Source organism: Schistocerca gregaria, chromosome 2 (genome assembly GCF_023897955.1).
Source record: "Schistocerca gregaria isolate iqSchGreg1 chromosome 2, iqSchGreg1.2, whole genome shotgun sequence".
In the NCBI taxonomy this organism is placed as follows: Eukaryota; Metazoa; Arthropoda; class Insecta; order Orthoptera; family Acrididae; genus Schistocerca; species Schistocerca gregaria.
In genome coordinates this window covers 102,037,033-102,055,299 of record NC_064921.1, presented here as the reverse complement: position 1 = coordinate 102,055,299, position 18,267 = coordinate 102,037,033, and the positions used below count along the sequence as shown (strand labels likewise).

Genomic DNA, 18,267 nt, shown 5'->3' with positions numbered 1-18,267 from the left:
TGTTCTAATGTCTAATAAGCACTGCAAATTTCTGTGCTACTGCCGGTAGCCCCTACCCCCCTCACACCTACGTGGGGTGAATGGCGTGAAATAGCAATAAAGGAGAAAGAAACGAGACACCTGATTTTTGTACACGAATGTGAACTATCAACAACGTCGGAAATGATTGTAATTGTTCTGAAATGTGTAGTTGATAATATTCAAGAGGACACAAAAACTCAAATAATCGTTTGAGGAACAGGAAAACGAGTTATTTCCTGTGCTAAATGCAACTGACGGTTCCATGGAAAAGAATTCGGGAACGGTCTGTGGCGTAACCTCCGTCCAACAGCTGTCGCCCGTTATCCGACAGAGTAGATTGCGGTCCTTGCTTTCCACCTGCAGGTCGAGTCCGGAACCTGTAAAAATGACCGACTCGAGCTTTAATTTGATTCATATCAACCATATCTCAGTTTCGACTACCGTGTGTGACCACCGGCCGTCTTCTTGGCAGAATCGTTAACAAATACGCCATCTAACGTGATGATGGTTTTATAGAATAATTTCAGGAACAGGAACTGAGAAAATAAAAGTATTTTATTTTTTCGCTAAAACTACGTATAAGTCAACGAAAATAATGCATAAACATGCTTGTTGAGAAATACGGTTGCGCATCGTAGTTAGAATAACTCAACATATTAACACACTAAACCAGACAAAATGAACCATGCAAGAAGAGAAAAATATACTATTTTTATAACTATAGTATTCTTTCACTACATCAAAACAGAGGTACAGAAATACACTTTAAACATTTTGATTTCTTTGGCGTGCTGCACACGTCTCACAAAACGAGAACGAGAAGAGAATTACTTTCAAGAAACACATTTTGAGTATTTGTTTATAAAATTTCTTGTTAAGACAAGGTGCGATGGATATTTTATTATGTTTCAAACGTATTAATCCTTGACACACCAGGACATCAGGCTGCTTCTTACTGCGTAGTACGGTTTTCACATAGGTACCGGTGTTTTATGGCACGTAAGATAAACTAGCTGCACCCATATTAAAATGTAGTATTGTCCACATCGGGACTCAAATGATTTCATTTTGGTTCATTCATATCGATATTACCAAGCAGGGTCAAACGGGCGATCATGACGTATTTTCATTATATAAAATTATACGAATTTGTCACTGTTAAATGTTAGCCGTGCTATTATGAAGGCCTTGGAAGACACTGATGGTAGAATGTGATAAAACGTTATCTAAAACCAAGATTTCGGTTACGTCCTGTGAACTTGGATGAAGTACCGAAGATAAGAACACGTGACAACCATTTCAGCTAATCATTATGATTCGCAGCACAGCCCAAGGTCTGCTGCCTGCAAAATTATCGTCAATTCCAAAGCGTATATAAAGCATCGCAGCCCATACAGACCACAACACGACTCCTCAAGATGTTCAGCCACACACTACTCGTCTTGGCCCTCGCAACCTGTGTGCTGGGTGAGTACAGAGGAAGAGAACACTGTTCTGAAATTAACTGTCTCTGTCTTTTATGATCTGCGCTGAAAGTTTGTTACGAGTTGAAACGGCCAGATTAATCTGGTACAAAGTAAAGGTAGCGCCATCTTGCAAAGAGTATTGCCGTTGTTCGATCTCCAAGCAACGTTTTGGCAGCTGCTTACTGTGCCGTTTGATATTGATTTCTGTATCGTAGTCATATGCACATTTTTTTTCTAATCTACGATGCTAGTCTCCTGCTCTGCGAGAGAGAATCTGCGCAGTTTAGATGCAGACGCGAGGAATGAACGGCAGACTATTCCGTTTTGTTGACTTTTGAAAAGTGTTTGTACGGACCTGTTGCGAGAAAGGCTCTCGTGATGGGCAAATGTTAAGCTCCAATACAGTTCAGGACTACATTTGCAGTTTATGACAAGTACTCAGTATGGAAGGGTTGACTGAACGCAACGTCGCTTTTTTTCTTCTACAGGTTCGGCGCTGCCAGTGCGTCGTTTGTCCCACACTGGACCGGCTCGGCGTTTCGCTCTCTCCAGGGGGCGAATCTACGGGGGACACGACGCCACCAGAGGTGAGCATCCACCTGCTGAGGGTCTTCACTTGCAGTATTCTATCTGGTCAAGGAAACGCTTTATCCTTTATCCGCGAAGTGATGGTGTTGTAGACAACGTACTTGAGCACATTTTAACGGGCTAAACGATCAACGAAGTCTAGATTAACGATCAAAGAGGTCTAGATTTGCACAAAGAATAACTAGTTTATACTTTATTAGCGGCCAGTATACTACTTAAATTGATTAAACCATAATCCCAAATGTATTCATTAATTCTACTGAATGCATTTTTACTTATACAAGGTGGTAAAAATAGTCTGAAAAGCTTGTAGTGGTGTTGCAGAGTAGGTTGCTATGAGAAATAAATTAGCCGATCAGGCCGTTGAGCGAGCAAATTCAAGCAGTCCTCCTGAGAAGTTGTTGCCAAACGTGTTCTTGGGCATGGGATGGTAGTAAGGGTCGAACCCGAACCAAAGGCTGAGCAGTCTCGGGCGATCCGATCTACGGTATGAGAACAATTTATACTAACTGTGTCAAACAACGGCATGATTGGCTAACTTCCATGTTAATTAACTCTGAAACTGTGTTGGTCTTCAGTCCTGAGAGTGGTTTGATGCAGCTCTCCATGCTACTCTATCCTGTGCAAGCTTCTTCATCTCACAGTACCTACTGTAACCTACATCTTCCAGAATCTGTTTAGTGTAGTCATCTCTTGGTCTCCCTATACGATTTTTACTCTCCACGTTGCCCTCCAGTACTAAATTGGTGATCCCTTGATGCCTCAGAATATGCCCTACCAACCGATCCCTTCTTCTAGTCACGTTGTGCCACAAACTACTCTTCTCCCCAGTCCTATTCAATACCTCCTCATTAGTTATGTGATCTACCCATCTAATCTGCAGCATTATTCTGTAGCACCACATTTCGGAAGCTTCTATTCTCTTCATGTCTAAGCTATTAATCGTCCACGTTTCACTTCCATACATGGCTACACTCCATGCAAATACTTTCAGAAACGACTTCCTGACATTAAAATCTATTCTCGATGTTAACAAACTTTTCTTCTTTAGAAACGCTTTCCTTGCTATTGCCGGTCTACATTTAATATCCTTTCTACTTCGACCGGCCATCATCAGTTATTTTGCTCCCCAAATAGCTAAACTCCTTTACTACTTTCAGTGTGACATTTTCTAATCTAATTCCCTCAGCATCACCCGACTTAATTCGACTACATTCCATTATCCTCGTTTTGCTTTTGTTGATGTTCATCTTATATCCTCCTTTCAAGACGCTATCCATTCCGTTCAACTAATCTTCCAAGTCCTTTGCTGTCTCTGACAGAATTACAATGTCATCGGCGAACCTCAAAGTTTTTATTTCTTCTCCATGGATTTTAATACCTACTCCGAATTTTTCTTTTGTTTCCTTCACTGCTTGCTCAATATACTGGTTGTATAATATTGGGGAGAGGCTACAACCTTGCCTCACTCCCTTCCGAACCACTAATTCCCTTTCATGTCCTTCAACTCTTATAACTGCCATCTGGTTTCTGTAGAAATTGTAAATAGCCTTTCGGTGTAACTTATCGAATTTCTTCCTTAACATTTATTTATCAGCACAACAGACCCTACATCATGCTCTCAAAGTTTCCAGACCGTTGATAGCCACCATGTATAATGCAATATTCATTGTAGTTGTACTATTTATTTTTAGCCTAGTTAACAGTTTTTATGTATACATCTTTATATAATCTCATTAGCTGCACAGTAATGTTATCGGCATTTAGTGCATCGAATGGCTCTGAGCAGTACGGGACTTAATATCTGTCATCAGTCTCCTACAACTCAGAACTACTTAAACCTAACTAACCTACGGACGTCACACTCATCCATGCCCGAGACAGGAGTCGAACCTGCGACCGTAGCGGTCGCGCGGTTCCAGACTGAAGCGCCTAGTACTGGGCATTTAATTTATGGCCTCTAAAAGACACGGTAATTAGCGTCCATTTTGGTTTACGGCTAAGTTGTTGTTATTGTTGTGGTCTTCAGACCTGCCACTGGTTTGATGCAGCTCTCCATGCTACTCTATCCTGTGCAAGCTTCTTCATCTCCCAGTACTTACTGCAACCTACATCCTTCTGAATCTGCTTAGTGAATTCATCTCTTCGCCTCCCTCTACGATTTTTACCCCCCACGCTGCCCTCCAATGCTATATTTGTGATCCCTTGATGCCTGAGAACATGTCCCACCAACCAGTCCCTTCTTCTAGTCAAGTTGTGCCACAAACTCCTCTGCTTCCCAATTCTATACAATACCTCCTCATTAGTTATGTGATATACCCATCTAATCTTCAGCATTCCTCTGAAGCACCACATTTCGAAAGCTTCTATTCTCTTCTTGTACAACTATTTATCGTCCATGTTTCACCTCCATACATGGCTACACTCCATACAAATACTTTCAGACACGACTTCCTGACACTTAAATCTGTACTCGATGTTAAAAAATTTCTCTTCTTCAGAAACGCTTTCCTTGCCATTGCCAGTCTACATTTTATATCGTCTCTACTTCGACCATCATCGGTTATTTTGCTCCCTAAATAGCAAAACTCCTTTACTACTTTGTCTCATTTCCTAATCTAATTCTACATCTACATTTACATTTATACTCCGCAAGCCACCAAACGGTGTTTTTCGGAGGACACTTTACGTGTCAGTGCATTACCTCCCTTTCCTGTTCCAGTCGCATATGGTTCGCGGGAAGAACGACTGTCTGAAAGCCTCCGCGCGCGCTCGAATCTCTCTAATTTTACATTCGTGATCTCCTCGGAGGTATAAGTAGGAGGAAGCAATATATTCGATATCTCATCCAGAAACGCACCCTCTGGAAACCTGGTGAGCAAGCTACACCGCGATGCAGAGCGCCTCTCTTGCAGAGTCTGCCACTTGAGTTTGCTAAACATATCCGTAACGCTATCACGGTTACCAAATAACCCTGTGACGAAACGCGCCGCTCTCATAGAATTTTACTCTCGAATTCACTGAACGCTTCACGCATAGCCCTCCTTACGCTAACGTTGACATCGTCTATGTTCTGTTTGTCTGATAGGTTTTGGTTGCGCTTAAACTTGGAGTGAAGCTCTCTTTGCTTTCGCAGTAGTTTCCTAACTTTGTTGTTGAACCACGTTGGGTTTTTCCCGTCCCTCACAGTTTTACTCGGCACGTACCTGTCTCAAACGCATTTTACAATTGCCTTAAACTTTTTCCATAAACACTGAACATTGTCAGTGTCGGAACAGAAATTTTCGTTTTTATCTGTTAGGTAGTCCGAAATCTGCCTTCCATTACTCTTGCTAAACAGATAACCTTCCTCCCTTTTCTTATATTCGTATTAACTTCCATATTCAGGGATGCTGCAACGGCCTTATGATGACTGATTCCCTGTTCTGCACTTACAGAGTAGAAAAGTTCGGGTCTGTTTGTTATCAGTAGGCATCGCCCGACTTAATTCGACTACATTCCATTGTCCTCGTTTTGCTTTTGTTGATGTTCATCTTATATCCTCCTTTCAGTACACTGTCCATTCCGTTCAACTGCTCTTCCACGTCCTTTGCTGTCTCTGACAGAATTACAATGTCGTCGGCGAACCTCAAAGTTTTTATTTCTTCTCAATGGATTTTAATACCTAATCCGAATTTTTCTTTTGTTTCCTTCACTGCTTGTTCAATATACAGATTGAATAACATAGGGTAGAGGCTACAACCCTGTCTCACTGCCTTCCGAACCACTGCTTCCCTTTCATGTCCTTCGACTCTTGTAACCGCCATATGATTCCTGTACAAATTGTAAATAGCCTTTCGGTGTAACTTGTCGAATTTCTTTCTTAACATTTATTTATCAGCGCAGCAGACCCTACATCATGCTCTAAAGGTTTCAAGACCGTTGCTAGCCGCCATGTATAATGCAATATTCATTGTAGTTGTAATATTTATTCTTAGCCTAGTTAACAGTTTTTATGTTGACATCTTTATATAATCTCATTAGCTGTACAGTAATGTTATCTGCATTTAGCGGTTCAAATGGCTCTGAGCACTATGGGTCTTAACTTCTGCGGTCATCAGTCCGCTAGAACTCAAAACTACTTAAACCTACGGACATCACACACATCCATGTCCTAGACAGGATTCGAACCTGTGACCGTAGCGGTCGTGTGGTTCCAGACTGAAGCGCCTAGTACCGGGAATTTAATCTGTGGCGTATAAAAGACACGGCGTCCATTTTGGTTTACGGCTAAGTTAGTTTACAGGAATTAAGTTCCGTGGTCTTCAGCATAATTGTCTCAGAAATATATATTGGCGGACAAAAAATATGAAATCGATTCACACTGTTAGCATCCTCGTTCAAAACAGACCATACTTATACTAGCCTAATAGTAGGGTTCCTTATCGAGAGTTAAATTTGTCCACTCGCCTACAATCTGGCATAAAGATAGTCCTCAAGTATGCATGCTGGTGGTTGCTCTCGACGAAAGAAAGAACGATGCCAGAGTATTGTGCGGTGTGTGGTAGGGTGCTTAACAGATTTCCTTCCCGTCAGTCGCTGTAAGATGCTACGCCACTACAGAAAAAGTTTGACTGTCTGACTTCTACTTTCTTTTTCTAATTTCCAGTTCCTCATCGTAATAACGCATTTCGTTCGCCTTAGAGAATTCACGCAGCAGGTAGAGCGACTTAACAAGGAACTGTACATGGTCCGTGGTCATAGTACTGATTTTCCCGCAGCTCAGGTGCGGAGAATATTATCTTCTAGATACCTAGATGTCACACTTCTTCATTTGTGCAAAATGGTTCAAATGGCCCTGAGCACTATGGGATTGAACTTCTGAGGTCATCAGTCCCCTATAACTTAGAACTACTAAAACCTAACCTAAGGACATCACACACATCCAAGCTCGAGGCAGGATTCGAACCTGCGACATTAGCGGACGCGCCGTTCCAGACTGTAGCACCTAGAACCGCTCCTCCACCCCGGCCGGCCATTTGCGCAATCATCTTAGTTCGTATCAGACAAAATGTATCTCAGTGGCTACAGCGGAAGTTTACGTATGGAATTACAATTAATCGTCCTCGTTTATGTTAATTATGTCTTCGAAACAGTCTAAACAGCACAAAAAATGAGGTGTCGGGAATGTAATAGCAAATGGGTGATCATATCGTCAAAGTATGCAACTATAAAATCACAGCTATCGGTAACTGGACGTTCATCTTCACCTTGTATCATATTTTCCTTACAAACTTACTGAAATTTAAAAATTCTCTCTGTGGGTAGGCTATCGGGGGAAGCAAATGACATCACGGGTGGTAATCAGCTAGTTGAGTGGAAACTTCAGACTCGGCGCCCGCTGAGGCTGTTGGAGAGAAGACGGCTATCTACAGACAATGAGGCACTATCCTTTTTCACATTTCATTGTTACATATAAAAACATATAAGATTGCTCACACACATTGGTCAACAAAACAAAGGAAATCAAAATTTTATGAAGCCAAGCGAAGGTGTGTTGACAGCACATATCGTGGTTCTTCTTCGCAGGCGAGTTTCCGTACCAGGTGTCCCTGCAGCACGTGGTGCTGGGTCTCCGGTACCACAACTGTGGTGGCTCCATCCTCTCCAGCACTGCCATCCTCACCGCAGGACACTGCGCGGTCAGCCTCGGTCATTACGTCGTGAGTATTCCTACAAGGATGCACTACACTACACTTGCATCATCTTTTTTTTCCACAGACGTTTCGTACAATTTGTATGTTTGATGCCTGAAACACACATATATAAGAGGAAATATATTGTGACTTTGGGTAGTACTTTGGAGTAGTTGAGACAGAACAGTGATCATCTCCTGCCATTACGGAACTCTTTCTTTAATAGGTCAGATCAATCGTGGCTTAGGACATTAGGCTCACAACTGAATTGCTGTTAACCCTTTCAAACCCTCTGGCTATAATTGTGTATGTTACCTCTTACTGTGTCTCAGTTGCAGCAAAAGAATTTTTTTCTAATGGAAACCTCAGGTACACATTTGTAAATGCTCGGCCTTTTTATCATACGCAAGCGCTGCCAACTACCGGATACGGACGTCTCAATGAAAATATCAGCAAGTCAATGTAGCAGAGCACAGCAGCTCGTGACCACAACAATACACGAATGTGGTTTGTTGGCACTATTCCACTGTATAATTGAGTATTGTTATTGTTATTCTACGTGATAATATTTGAATGATCAATGATGTTTAAATGTGTTTGAAGTCTTAAGTGATTTAACTGCTAAGGTCACCAATCCCTAAGCTTACACACTACTTGACCTAAATTATCCTAAGGACAAACACACACACCCATGCCCGAGGGAGGACTCGAACCTCCGCCGGGAACAGCCGCACAGTCCATGACTGCAGCGCCCTAGGTCCGCTCGGCTAATCCTGTGCGGCTTTGAATGATCACTTTAATATTTATTAAAATAGAGAATATTTCGTAATTAGTTGTTTTAGTCCATAAAATGCCTGTGCCAAATGCACAAAGCTATTTTAGAGGACGGGTACTAAAATCTTGCATCTAAAATCATTAAAAATCACCTATGAACACTACCACAAGAAAATTCCACAAAAAATTCAGATCTTAAATGGTTAGTTTCATGTTCACCCAGTAGCGTCTGTTCTACCTTTTAAGGTCGGTTAACCTGAAGGGAGTAAACCAATACAATATCTCAAAGCACTCTCCAGAAAAAATTATTTAAGTCTTTCTACTATCAAATCGTGATATCCCAATACTAACGCAAATTCGTTACAGACGAATGGAAAATCTGATAGAAGCCGACCTCGGGAAAGATCAGTGTGGATTCAGTGGTAACGTTGGAACACGTGAAGCAATACTGACTCTACGACTTATCTTAGAAAAAAGATTAAGGAAAGATAAACCTACATTTCTAGCATTTTTAGACTTAGAGAAAGCCTTTGACAATGTTGACTGGAATACACTCTTTCAAATTCTAAAGGTGGCAGGGGTAAAATACAGGGAGCGAAAGGCTATTTACAATTTGTAAAGACACCAGATGACAGTTATAAGAGTCGAGGGACATGAAAGGGAAGCAATGGTTCGGAAGGGAGTGAGACAGGGTTGCAGCCTCTCCCAAATGTTGTTTAATTTGTATATTGAGCAAGCAGTAAAGCAAAGAAAAGAAAATTTCGGAGTAGGTATTAAAATCCATGGAGAAGAAATAAAAACTTGGAGGTTCGCCGATGACATTGTAATTCTGTTAGAGACAACAAAGGACTTGGAAGAGCAGCTGAAGGGAATGGACAGTTTCTTGAAGTCTTGAAAGGAGGATTTAAGATGAACACCAACAAAAGCAAATCGAGGATAATGGAATGTAGCAGGGTGATGCTGAGGGAATTAGATTAGGAAATGAGACACTTAAAGTAGTAAAAGAGTTTCGTTATTTGAGAAACAAAATAAATGATGATGGTCGAAGTAGAGAGGATATAAAATATAGACTGGCAATGGCAAGGAAAGAGTTTCTGAAGAAGGAAAATTTGTTAACATCGAGTACAGATTTAAGTGTCAGACTGTCTTTTCTGATAGTATTTGTATAGAGTGTAGCCATTTATGAAAGTGAAACATGAACGATAAATTGTTTGGACAAGACGAGAATACAATATATCGAAATGTGGTGCAACAGAAGAATGCTGAAGATTAGATGGGTAGATCACATAACTAATGAGGAGGTATTGAATAGGATTGGGTAGGAGTTTGTGGCACAACTTGACTAGAAGAAGGGATCGGTTGGTAGGGCATATTCTCAGGCGTCAAGAGATCGATCACCAATTTAGTATTGGAGGGCAGCGTGGAGGGTAAAAATCATAGAGGGAGACTAAGAGATGAATCCACTCAAAAGATTCAGAAGGATGTAGGTTTCAGTAGGTACTGGGAGATAGATAAGCTTGCACAGGATAGAGTAGCATTGAGAGCTGCATCAAACCAGTCTCAGGACTGAAGACCACAACAACAACAACATCCCAATAAAAGTAAATAATTTTACGTGTCCTCAGAGTAAAGTAGATGAAATATGTTTTCAGAATATAATGACCCACAGCTCGTAAATATAAGGAGCACAGAAATTAATGAAAACGGGACTGGTGGATTAAAGTGAGTAAAATGTTTATTATTTCAAAAGTAGTAGCCATAACTAGTAACACATTTACCCCACTGTAAGACCAGACGGTCAACGTCTGAAGTGTTATACTGAAACATTATTGTACCAAGACCTGCAGCTCTCCTTCCAGGGCAAATAGACGGCCGCACATGTCTTTCTTCAGGGCTCCAAAAACGTGGAAATCCCATGCGCAGGGATCAAGATTGCAAGGAGGATGTGTCAGGGCTTCCTAGTGAGACGACTGTACCGTACTTGAAATAACAGGCACGCCACCTCAGGTGAAGCCATGATGACATTTTTCTTTGACTGGGAGGGCTAGCTACACACTACATTTCTGGAACAAGGCATCACAATAATGCACAATGGTTCGTGGACACTTTGCAAAAAATAGAACCAAGTCCAAACGCCCAGGAATGATGACGGACGGCATCATTGTGTTGTAGGATGATGCCCGCCCATATTTTTCTAACGTTGTTTCAACTACGCTGCAGAAAGTTCGCGGGGTAGCCTTTACCATCACACAGCCCGATCTCTTCCTATGCGATTTCCATATTTTTTGGAACCCTGAAGAAAGACGTTCGTGGCCGGCGATTTGTTTCGGATGAACAGGTGCTCGCCTGGGTACAATCGCGGTTTTGCACTCAACCGCACGTATTTATCCGTCAAAGCATTGACCGTCTTTTAGAGCGGCTCAATGTATTAATAGTTATAGTGACTACTTCTGAAACAATAAACAGTTTATTTACCTTTATCCATCAGTCTCGTTTTCATTTGACTGCCGCTTACATTTTATGATCTTCGTCAGTAACAGCCATCAACAGATCCATTAAATATTTTAACATCACACACCGTCAGGTGGCTTGCAGAGTATGGATGTAGATGTAGATCATATTAGGCGTTATAACATCATGTTAGACGTCAGATAATAAGATGGAATCCATGAGTTACTGTGTGACGACAGTGACGAATTTATAGATTTTATTTTATTAATAATTCTTAATTATTTTAAATGTCTAATATGATGTTGGAAAAGCTTTTATGAACTTGACGATGATCTGTGGTTGCTGAATAACGAAATTTTGTTAGCAGCTCTTTTCGGCAATAATAACTTTCCTCAAGATAGATGGGTTGGGTTGTTTGGGGGAGGAGACCAGACAGCGAGGTCATCGGTCTCATCGGATAAGGGAAGGACGAGGAAGGAAGATGGCCGTGCCCTTCGAAAGGAACCATTCCTGCATTTTCCTGCAGCGATTTAGGGAAATCACCGGAAACCTAAATCAGGATGGCCTGACGCGGGATTGAACCGTCGTCCTCCTGATTGCGAGTCCAGTGTGCTAACCACTGCGCCACCTCACTCAGTCAAGGTAGATGAAGTTGACGCTAACAGTACATGAAAATAATGCACTTCCAACGGTACCGACTATCATCGAATTCACCTCGCCATTACCGGAAGAATATCATTTTTAGAACATCTCTTTATTAACCAACACCTAAGAACCAAGCAGTGAATATTTCTATGCAATCCTGCTCGCCACCCGCGGAAACATTTTGTAAAGTGTCGTGGCAGAAACGTAAAATTGGCTGCTTCATTTCAAGTATACCAGAACAAATTTTAATGATCAGTACAATATATTCAGTTAGAATGCTTCTGGCGTCTTCATATCGTGACGAAAAACTTTACCTTGAGAATAACCGAAAGAAGAATGAAGGCATACCAGAGTAAGATAATTTTATTAACACTTCATCGGCACTCTCACTTACAAAATGAAAAGGTGAACAAAATCATTGAAACAGACTCATGAAGACGTTCTTAGTTTGCATTCTCAACGCTGTTATGGATATTTCTTCTTGGCTGTGGAATGGATTAAACCCCTCATAATGAAATATCAAAAGTTTTTAACAAAGCAATCTAGCGAAGCACTCTAAGACAAATCGACGCACCACGAAAGAATTATCCGAATAGGGCGGAAATCGGTACATGTGATATGCATGTACAGACAAACAAATGATTACAATTTGAGAAAAACAGAATGATTGTTCAAGAGAAAGAGCTTCACAAACTGAGCAAGCCAGTAACGCGTCGGCCCACCTCTGTCCTTTGTGCAAGCAATTATTCGGTTTGGCATTGACTGATACAGTTGTTGGATGTCGTCCTGAGTAATATCGTGCCAAATGCTATTCAACTGTTGCGTTAGATCGTCAAACTCCCGTGACAGTTGGAGGCCCCTCCCGATAATGCTCCAAACGTTCTCAATTGGAGAGATATCCGGCGGTCTTGCTGACCAAGGTAGGGTTTGAGAAGTACGAAGACAAGCAGCAGAAATTCTTGCTGTTTTTGGTGAATGAAATGCATGTCTTGGATGGCTCGCCATGAAGGGTCACAAAACAAAACAAAACGGGTTCTTCCATGAAAAGAAATGGCAGCTCGGTCCATCGCTCCTGGCTGTCGAGCCGTATAGCTGGCGAATGTCAGGTTGGTATCGCATCACTATCTGGGGAATCTGCCTACAGGTTTTGAGCCTGGAATTGAGCCTGAAGAGAAATTGAGCCGTGATGATCAGCGAAGACGTGTTTGAAGATGCCCCGGACAGTGGTGGGATACCAAGTTGCCCTTCATTGCTAGCCACTGTAGGCTTACGTTTCAGCAAGATAATGCCCACCCTGACACGGCGATTGTCTCTAGTATTTGCTTGCCGTACCTTAGCTTGACTAGCAAGGTCGTCGGACCTTCCCCCACTCGAGAAGGTATGGAGAATAATGCTCAGGTTCCGCCAACTAGCTTGGGATTTTGATCTCTGGAGGACATCCGACAACTCTGTCAATCAAGGCCAAGTGGAATAACTGATTGCACAAGGGCCAGAGGTGGGCAAATGCGTTATTGGACCTTTCTTTTTGTCATGCTGTTCCTCTTGAATTAACCATCCATTTTGTTTGTCTCCACGTGTGCATCACGTCTACCGATTTCCATTCCATTCGGATGATTCTTTCTTGGTGGATAGTTTTTTTTTTTCCTCTGAGAGTGTAGATTGTACATAGGGAATATTAATTCTCTCTGAAGACATACCACAAACTACCTCAAACCGAGAACCTCTCAATGGAAGAAAATTAGATGTGTTTGACGGTGCAACGTCTCGTTAACAGGCCGTGGCCGGAGACTACGACCTGAGCAGCAATGAGGGCAGCGAGCAGGAGATCCGAGTCTCGGACCAGACGGTGCATCCGCTCTATCCAGGGTGAGTACGAAACATGTAAACCCAATGCCAACGCCGGTAACAGAACCCCGACATTTTATGGAACCAAAAGTCGAGTCATGAGTTATTGATATACCTTATTCCACAAAACTCAATTGGGTTTAGTCGTATAGCACATATACGTCTAGTTCTACATGGCTATTCTGTAAATCACACTTCAGTGGCTGGCTGAGGGTTCATCGAACCATCTTCACGCTGATTCTTTGTAATTGCACTCTCGAACAGCGCACGGAAAAAATAACAACCATATCTTTCCGTGCGAGCTCTTTTCTTCCTTATTTTATTATGACGATCTAATCTCCCTTCGTAGGCCGGCCTCAAAAAAATATTTTCGCATTCGGAGGAGAATGGTGGTGATTGATATTTCGTGAGAAGATCCGGCTGCAACGAAAAACGACTTTATTTTATGATTTGCACCCCCAAACATTTAATCATGTCCGTGATACTCTCTCCAATATTTCTCGATGGTACAAAATGTCCTGCCCTTCTTTGAGATTTCTGCTTGTACTCCGCTATGTTCAAAACACCCACTGGCTCAGTAGCGAGCCAGTGGGTGTGTTGGACCTTCCATCGAGCTACAGACCCCCTTGAAGATGTCCTCCGCAGACGGGGACGAAACGTTGGGAATTGACACAGAATTCATTAACCGACCACGGCATAACAGCCCGGATAATTATAATGGACATACGAATAAGTTGTTGTTCAGTATGATTCAACTGTTAATTACACTTAATAACGCTACTAGCGTAGCACAGTGCCTACAGAGAACTTTATTTTTCTTCAGAGGTGTAGCTGCAAACGACATCGCCGTCTTCACCTTGCAGTCCTCCCTGTCCCTGGGCACGTACGTCCAGGCCATCAGCTTGCCCAGCGCTGGTTCAATCCCTGCAGGTAATCCAGCTCATGACCGTAGCTGTTTACTCACTAGCAGAGGGTAATTTTTTGTCATACTGTCCAAAATATTTAGCAGTTTCAGCAAAGCTTTCATATGCTGGTAGGGAACGAAATTTGAAGGGGATTGCTTCCTTAGTGAAATCACTCATAACTGTTGAGCTCTGTGGTTTATGGCAAAATATTTATTACGGCTGCGAGTAAGGAAGGAAGATGCACGTTTTTATGCATGATACAGGGTATCAATCAGTTGTAGTCGCTACGCGGACTTCAAAGATTCCATCAGCAAAATCACTTCTATGTAAAGAGAGAAAACTGAAATTTTTATGCACGACGGGCGTTCAATAATTAGTGCAAAATATCTTTTTTCTGAAAGCAGAAACTCCCCCTCTTTTGGCTACAAAATCTCACTTTTCAACATAATTTCCGTTCAATGCAACTGTCTTATGCCACATTATTGGGACGTTTCATATGGCCGCATGTAGGCTACCACTCACTGACCGACGTCTGGAGAAAAGTCTTGTTGCATCGATAACATCGTCCACATACTGCCAAATAGATGAGAGTCGTAAGGTGCGAGATCTAGCTTTTAGGGTGGATGAGGAACAATACAATGAAGTTCTGTGAGCTCCTCTCGGGTGAGCAGCTTTACATGAGACGACGACAGACTTCTCGTGGAATGACTCACCGTGCTTTTGTTCACTGAAAAGTCTGAAAAGATATTCGACAAGAATTATGAATATCCGTGACGATCTGGTTTCCCGCCAAAAGAAACTCAGTGACATCTCTCTGCGTGGAACATACCTCTGTTACAGACGCCGTTTGGAGGCTACGTATAGCACCGCCACCTATCGGAACTTCATAGAACTACAGGGCGTGAACCCGGAGTATTCCATGAGACCCGTAACAAACTCCGATTTTTTTAAACCGAAATTGACCAAAAAAAAAAATGTGGTGCAGTACTTCAAGAACGCCCCTCGTATATGAGGACATTACCTTACCAGTGTTTCCGAAGCATCTGGGAAAGTTGTATGAGGAACTTGTAACACATCTTTATACAGAGATATGAGAGTCGCTTGTGATCAAGATGGAATAAAGATCAAATTTAATCTATTATTTTGTATATGAGTCACTTGCGACACTGTTCAAGAATTTGAGACTGTGGATGTCATCTCTGACTAAACAAAAGCTTCAGAAAATGGGGAAGCTTTGGGTATAACGTCCTGCTTAAGTCCACACCATCCGACAATGAGCACAAGTTCAGACTTCGGAAGTATCAGTAAGGAAATCATCTATGTATTTTTCGAAGCGACCAATTGGACGATTGCTTTAACCAATTTGCTGAAACGATGGGAAACCTAAATCAGAATGGACTGATGGGTGCGTTGGGACAGACTCTTTGAAAACTAAACTGTTAAATTAAGAGACCTTTCATATTAGGTCGTTTCATTCAGTATGATTAAGAGTGTGTTGTGAGTCCACTTAGTCTGCTAAGCATTGCTTTTTCATATGACGCCAGGTGGATCTACCGCCGTCGTTTCTGGCTGGGGCACAACGGAAACGGCCAGCACACCTGATATTCTACAGACAGTTGACGTCAGCATCATCGACTATGAAACTTGCAGCCAAAATATCGACGACCTGGATATGGGAACCAACCCGCTTACGGAGACCATGGTCTGCACGGGACCTATTTATGATGGCATCTCCGTCTGCAGTGTAAGTTACGATTTGCGATAATTCCGTTTGACACATTACATATTTTTAAATTTATTTATTAATTTTAGTCTAGTTATCCTAGGCGTATTTTCAAGAGCGTTGAACTCATTTAGTGACCAAAGGAGGTGAGTACATGCTGTTATTTAGCGAACATAGGAATTGTGTTTATCAGTAAACCACAAACGCGTCTTCACTTTTGCACTGATTGTATGCTTAGGATTAAAGATACAGGCTATCTGATAAAGAATGACCTGATTTCAAATATTCTCGTTCATAAAAATACTACAAACATAGGATGAACTGCAACATTCTCACAAAATCTTAAAGTTTTTGCTGTTCTGTTACATATGCTCTATGTGTGCTCCAGAAGCACCAAGAACAACACGTAGACAGTAGCTGAATTCGTCATAAACGTGACACAATGTATCCCCTTTAACAGAGGTTATGGTGGCTGTCATTTTGTTCTTCACTTCGTCTTTGTAACGGAGTAAAGGGGAAATCAACACACTTTCCTTACCATATCCCCTCAAGAAAACATGGTATGAGGTCATGTCCTGGAAGCCAAGAATGCAAGGCATCGTCTCGGGGTCCTGTGATCCTTATCCAACGTTGAGCCAGAGGGTTGTTGAGAAACTGACGTAAGTTCTGTGCCAGTGTGGTAGATCTCCTGCTTGTTGGAAAATGAAGCCATCGGAATCCTCCTAAAGTTGCGGTTAAAGCCAGTTCCGCAGCATTTTAAAGCTGAACGCTGGTTTTAGCGCACGGGACACTGAAGCACTGTTCTCCATTCTTGCCCTCAAACGGCGCCAGATATGACACCGTACGATTTTTTGTTGTGACGATATGTGAAGGGGAGAGTGTCCATCCCCCTTTTACCTCGTGAGAGCAGGTAAAAAACGGAATAACAGTCGCCATAACTTCTCTAAAAGCTGATGCACTGGGTACAGTTTATGGACAATTTAGCTATTGCCTAGAAGTTGTTCTAGCTCCTGTTGGTGGAACAACACGGCATATGTAATTCCATATAAAACTTTAAGATTTTGGTCAGTATTTTGCAGTGTACCATATATTTGTAGTACGTTTTTATGAATTGTTTGGAGTTTTTAGTCAGGCCACTCTTTTCGAAGCTTCCTCTATAATATTTCCTTAATTGTTCGTATAGAGAGTTGGTTTAGCAAATTTCCCAGTTATTGATTACAATGGTTCATACATTCGGACTAAGACACCTATTCTGTTAAGTAATCCCCCGTCACTTGATAGTGGCCTACGAGACGAAACCCCTGACTACTCTAAAGATATCGTAGGCACCTGATGCTGTTATTTATTCAAACTGAAAATGTGCCAAGCTGAATCTGTTATGATTAACTCAAGGTATTTTTTCCTTTTTTTGAGCTGTTACACCTCGCAGAAATGTAGCCATTTAAGAAGGCTAAGTGTAAAATAATTGTATAGGTTATTCTATCTAGAAGAATGCTTTCCAGAAGCACTGAAATTTATCCACTGACACATATATGTTTCATTATCTTTAGGGTGACTCTGGCGGCCCTCTGGCGCAGAACGGCGAACTGATCGGTGTGGTGTCCTGGGGAGTGGACCCGTGTGGATACCCAGGCGCTCCGTCCGTCTTCACCAGGGTATCTGCTCACCTGGACTTCATCAACCAAAATCTGTGAACAAACACCTCACTTGTGTAAATGAATATACATATCCTCCGACTGCTCTTCATTTCAACTTCTCATTACCATTGTACTAACTACACCTGAATTTCGAACATATACATTAATATATGTGCCATTACAAAATAGTATTCATCTGTTTTATTTTTGCCAAATTGTGTGTTAACTTAATAGTTTTTGTACTTCATCAAATGAATACCGTTTGACATAAATAAGTAATTTCTGTGTGACGTCTTATGAAGCGTATTTTATTGACAACACAAAAAAAACGAAACTACGTCCTACACTACAACTTGTATACATTAATCAACACATACCATTTTAAACAAATAAATTTTTCTTTCTTGGCCATGTCAAACAAGATATAATTCCAAGCAGATTTAAGCAATACAGCAGCCAAGAACGACAAACTACTGGAGCACTTTTTAACCAGCCTGAATATAAAAATGACTGTAACCTAAGTAGCAGAAACAACTG

General features: G+C 41.7%; 1 protein-coding gene across 1 annotated transcript; it reads left to right on the top strand.

Annotated features, from left to right (window-relative positions):
• Positions 1 to 1,386: 1,386 nt before the first annotated feature.
• LOC126336433 (trypsin-1-like) lies at positions 1,387 to 18,027 on the top strand. Its single transcript, XM_050000126.1, has 7 exons — positions 1,387 to 1,488; positions 1,976 to 2,074; positions 7,644 to 7,777; positions 13,395 to 13,486; positions 14,289 to 14,395; positions 15,915 to 16,114; positions 17,644 to 18,027. Exons 1-7 carry the CDS (start codon positions 1,440 to 1,442, stop codon positions 17,785 to 17,787), a joined length of 825 nt encoding a protein of 274 aa, XP_049856083.1. The 5' UTR covers positions 1,387 to 1,439; the 3' UTR covers positions 17,788 to 18,027.
• The last annotated feature ends 240 nt before the right edge of the window (positions 18,028 to 18,267 follow it).

Bases quoted from the DNA above. Each gene is read 5' to 3' on its own strand.
- LOC126336433 (XM_050000126.1), top strand. From the start codon at position 1,440: ATGTTCAGCCACACACTACTCGTCTTGGCCCTCGCAACCTGTGTGCTG. The intron at 2,075-7,643 runs GTGAGCATCCAC...TCTTCTTCGCAG, and splicing joins GGGACACGACGCCACCAGAG to GCGAGTTTCCGTACCAGGTG. The intron at 16,115-17,643 runs GTAAGTTACGAT...CATTATCTTTAG, and splicing joins ATGGCATCTCCGTCTGCAGT to GGTGACTCTGGCGGCCCTCT.